Here is a 5,000-nt window from a genome sequence, read left to right on the forward strand (position 1 = left end):
AGACTAAAGGAAGCATAGTCAGAAGGCGAGTGAGAGAACAAGAAGAGATAGACGGATAGAGGGGAGGGAGGGAAGGGGAAAGGGAAAGGGAGAGAGGCAGGCGACCTACTTCCACAGATATTCAGAACCCTCCCCCACAACACCCAGCATCAATCTCCACCCACCCAAACCCACGTCCTGATCTCACTCCTCCTATCGTCACACAAGAAGGACAATGGCGAGGAAGGAAGAGGGGAAATGAGGAGTGAAGAGGAAAGTGATGAAGGGAAATAGAGGAGCAGGACAAAAACAGCATTATAACTGTTGCATTCAGCGGGGAGGAGGAGAATAATGATATGAAAACATGGAGGGGGTGGAGGAGGAAGAGAAGAAGAAGAAGGAGAGGAAGAAGAAGAAGGATGAGGAGGAGGAGAAGAAGAAGAAGGAGGAGGAGGAGGAGGAAGAGGAGAAAACGAAGAAGAAGAAGAAGAAGGAGGAGGAGGAGGACGAGGAGGAGGAGAAGAAAACTCAGGAAGAGGAGGAGGAGGAGAAGAAGAAGAAGAAGAAGGAGGAGAAGGAGGAGAAGGAGGAGGAGGAGGATGAAGAGGAGGAGAAAACGAAGAAGAAGAAGAAGAAGAAGAAGAAGAAGTAGCAGGAGGAGGAGGAGGAGGAAAAGGAGGGAGAAGAAGAAGAAGAAGAAGAAGAAGTAGCAGGAAGAGGAGGAGGAGGAGGAAGAAGAAGAAGCAGAAGAAGAAGAAGTAGCAGGAATAGGAGGAGGAAGAGGAGGAGGAGAAGAGCAGCAGCAGCAACAACAGTAACAAAAACAACAACAAAAAGGCGATGTTACTCACAGCTGCTGAAGCTGAGGGAGATTCTGAAGTGCTCCTCGTGGAACGGATTTGAACCTGTTGCCTTGTAAGTAACTGGAGAAAAAAAAGAGTCATCATCATCATCATCATCATCGTCATCATCATCACTATCATCATCATCGTCATCGTCATCATCGTTACAATCATCATCATCATCATCGTCGTCGTCGACATCGTCGTTGCAATCATCATCGTTTTCATCATCATCGTCGTCGTTGTCGTTGTTGTCTTCGCAATCGATATTATCATCGTCGTCATCATCGTCATCATCATAATCATCATCGTGGTCAACGCCATTATCGTCGTCGTTATCTTCGGTATCAAAGTCGTCGTCGTTGTCGTCGTCCTCCTCCTCCTTCAGCCCCTTCACTCTTCGTCATCATCATCATCGTCATCGTTGTCGTAAAACATCGTTGTTGTCGCCGTCGTTGCCGTCGTCATTGTCGTCATCCCAATTACTGCTGTCGTCCATGTTGTCGTTGTCCCATTCATGGTGATGTGTTTTGTAACAATTGTAACAACACAGTTGGACAATGGTCATCATCATCATTATGGCTGAAGTTTTTGTCGTTTCATCTTAAAGCACTGACAGCTTGGTCTCTGACAGAGGATTGGCGCTAAGTGTCCACCTCAATCAATCAATCAATCACTCAGTCTCTAACCTTGCATCATAGACAGAAAAAGAAGGAAGAGAAGAGGGGTGGAGGTAGAACGCAATGGGAGGAGAGGGAGAGGGAGAGAGTGGGAGAGATAGGGGCTGGTGACAGAGAGAGAGGGAGAGATGGAGAGAGAGAGGGGGGAGATAGAGAGAGGGAGTACGAAGAGAGAAGAAGGGAGAGAGAAGGGGGGAGAGAGCAGGGAGAGAGAGGGAGAGGGAGAGATAGTGGGAGAGAGAGAGAGGCTGGCGACAGAGAGAGAGGGAGAGAGAGAAGGAGAGAGAGAGAGAGGGAGATACAGAGAGGGAGAGAGGAGGAGAGAGAAAGGAGGAGAGAAAGGGAGGAGAGAGAGGGAGGGGAGCGAGAGAGAGAGGGAGAGGGAGGGAGAGAGAGGGGGAGAGAGAGAGGAATGAGAGAGAGCGAGAGAGTGAGGGAGAGAGAGAAAGAGGGAGAGAGAGAGAGAGGAGGTGGAGGAAGACAAAGAGAGGGAGAGTGAATGACAGAGTTTGAGAGAGAAGAGAGAGGCTGCTGAGAGAGAGAGAGAGAGAGAGAGAGAGAGAGACAGACAGACAGACAGAGACATAGACAGAGAGACAGACAGACAGACAGCAACTGTGAAAACTCACAGAGTTGATAAGAATCGGTTTTTCCTGAAGATTCTCTTGGGTAGGCTCTGTAACTTGTTGCTGGCCAGTCTCCTGCACACACACACACACACACACACACAATGGTGAATACTGAATTCACTTCAGGAAAATTGATGAGCACACACACACACACACACACAATGGTGAATACTGAATTCACTTCAGGAAAATTGATGAGCACACACAAATGCACGTACACGCAACACACACACACACACACACATATATATAAAATTCCTAGAGCAGATTCCCATTATCATTAATATTGAAATAACACACACACACACACACACACACACACAGATATGCACGCACACACATACTCGAAGTGGAACTTCCATACAACAGGGTAGAAGAAGAAGAAGAAGGAGAATACATACATACATACATACACACACACACGTACACATGTACGTATAAGCACAAACATAAACACTATGTTTACATGAGTTGTAAACAAATAAACAAAGAAACAAAACCATTTCAATGAATCCACGTTTTGCAGCAGCAGCATCAGACTTACAGGTCTTGTAAGGAAGTGAGATGGGCAAAAGCGTTGTCCGGCAGGGTACTGATGTTGTTCATGCTCAGGTCTCTGGAACACAACACAGCACCAGGGTTGAAATTCAAGAATAACGTGACAAGAAGAGTAAAGAATTAAGAGAGGTAACTCTCCATGCACAAAGGGACACAACTTCAAGTCACTGCTGCTTGTGCCGCCAATTCAACGAAGCACCCAGGTAAATAAAATGTACATTGGAACAAAAATCCAGCCACTTCCTAGGTTTGTTCCGATGTACCCTTTATTTACATGTGTGCTTACATGAACTGGCAGCATAAGCAGCACTGACTTGAAGTTGTGTATGTCCTTGTTCACGGAGAGAGTTAGCAGTCGTGATTGTTTATTGTAGCATCGGGGTTGTTTTTAAGATACTCCTCGACAGGGACAGTTTTGGTTTGAGTTTCACGGAGGTGATAAAAAAAAATGCAAATTGATGCATTTACTGCTTATAAGATAGAATGGATGCCTAACCTGCATATATACCCACATCACGCTAGTCAGGCCTTGAGAACCCTGTCCTGGGTGTGTATAAAACATTAACTCATTCCACACAGCTACATGCCTGCTACAAATCCCCTGGATCAGCACGACATGATGCCACTGCAGAAAAACAACAACAGAGTGGTTCACTAAAACAGCGAAATTCGACGGAAATTTGTTGTTTTAATCGGTCAAATAAAGCTTTGTTTTCATACTTCCGGAATCAGTAAGCGGTTCAGTTTAGAATGCCAATGTACCAGGCAAGAATGAACGAAATTAGAATAGTATGTTGGTACGAGAATACTCGTACCTGGTCCACAGGGGGAAGTAATCATGGTTCGAGTTATCTAGTACCTGGAGTAGAATGAGTTAAAATAAGATGAAGCAGACAAACAAAATAAAGAAACAAGTAAACACATTAAGGTATAACAAAATGAAAGATATGCAGGAAGGAAATGGTTGTAATAACAAAAAATTAAAAATAATAAACAGGAAAGGACAACGACAACGAAAAACAACAACAAACAAAACAAAACAAAAACGAGAACCAGTAACAACAAAAGCGAAACAAAACGCCCCCAAAACAACGATAGATAAAAACAAACAAAAAAAGAACAACCAAACACGCACAAACACGCGCGTTTGATACTATCAAAATAGATTTTTGAGAGAACAAAACAAAGTACAAACTGCTATGTACACACTTTTCTTGTACTCTCTCTCTCTCTCTCTCTCTCTCTCTCTCTCTCTCTCTCTCTCACACACACAGAGGAGTCGAACTTCAGAGAAAGTAAGTGGTCCAGATTACAACAAAGAGCAAAACAGTTATGAGATTACAAATATCACCCCCTAATCCCCACCCCCACCCCCGACATATACGCACGCACACGGGCGCGCGCGCGCGCACACACTCGCACACACACACACACACACACACACACAATGATGGCCCGAAGCACCCTAGTCCCAAGACAATGCACTAAGCCCAGTTCGTGGAAAGAGTAGAAGGTAAACGACCTGTCGACTTTTATCCTTAAGACCAGCTTTCTCAAAGGGTCCACTTCAGAAGATAGATATCGGATTTTTTAATCAATCTCCGGTTTCCTGTCCAACATGTGGTGGTATCAGCTTGTTTCTATCTTTTGTCAAGAAAACATAGTCAGGAAAGTGGAGACAAACCATCTTTACAATGTGTCTTGACGTAAGAGAGCATCCCTGAAGAAAACCAAATAGCGTGTCGACTTCCTTTCCTGTTCCTTTCTATTTCAAAGAGTGAAACAGTGTTTTGAACTCAGACACTCACAGCACCTGAGCTGGTCTGCCGACAACTATAAACTAGTTATCCACAAAACGTTTTTGAAAAAGAAAAGTGGCGCGAATATTGTAATGTCTTCAGAAAGAGTTTTCAGACTGGCAGTGTTCTAATGAAGGCACATTTACACGTGTGTCGCAAGATTTTGTACTTTTCACAGTGGCAATGCACGCTATTCAGAAAAAAGACTTTTGAATTAAGAATCCACAAATCAAATAAAATGCCATATTTACTTTAAAACTATATCCCACGAGGATGTCATTCTGATGATGATGATGATGATGTGGATATTAAATGATGATATTGAATATCATATCAAAGGTGTCAGAAAACGAGCAGCCTGAGGAGAAAAAATATAGGCCTACACTGGAGGTTTTTTGAAACACTGTTTCCCGGTGGAACTTACAAAGCCAAATCCTCCTAGGATGGTGTGCTTTTAAAATATTTGTGACCTTTTTCCACACATCTTGAGCAGAAACAATGGAAGTTCTTGTT

The 5,000-nt window shown here is 43.9% G+C and overlaps 1 protein-coding gene across 1 annotated transcript in view; it reads right to left on the reverse strand.

Moving 5' to 3' along the window:
* LOC143286487 (uncharacterized) overlaps positions 1-5,000 on the reverse strand; it is a 234,332-nt gene that overhangs the window by 57,870 nt on the left and 171,462 nt on the right. Inside the window, exons 2-4 of the mRNA XM_076594064.1 lie at positions 2,675-2,746; positions 2,131-2,202; positions 831-902 (exon numbers count right to left, since the gene is read on the reverse strand). Coding sequence (XP_076450179.1) covers positions 831-902; positions 2,131-2,202; positions 2,675-2,746 — 216 coding nt within the window. The remainder of the gene's footprint in view (positions 1-830; positions 903-2,130; positions 2,203-2,674; positions 2,747-5,000) is intronic.

Source organism: Babylonia areolata, chromosome 10 (assembly GCF_041734735.1).
Source record: "Babylonia areolata isolate BAREFJ2019XMU chromosome 10, ASM4173473v1, whole genome shotgun sequence".
Taxonomy (NCBI): Eukaryota; Metazoa; Mollusca; class Gastropoda; order Neogastropoda; family Buccinidae; genus Babylonia; species Babylonia areolata.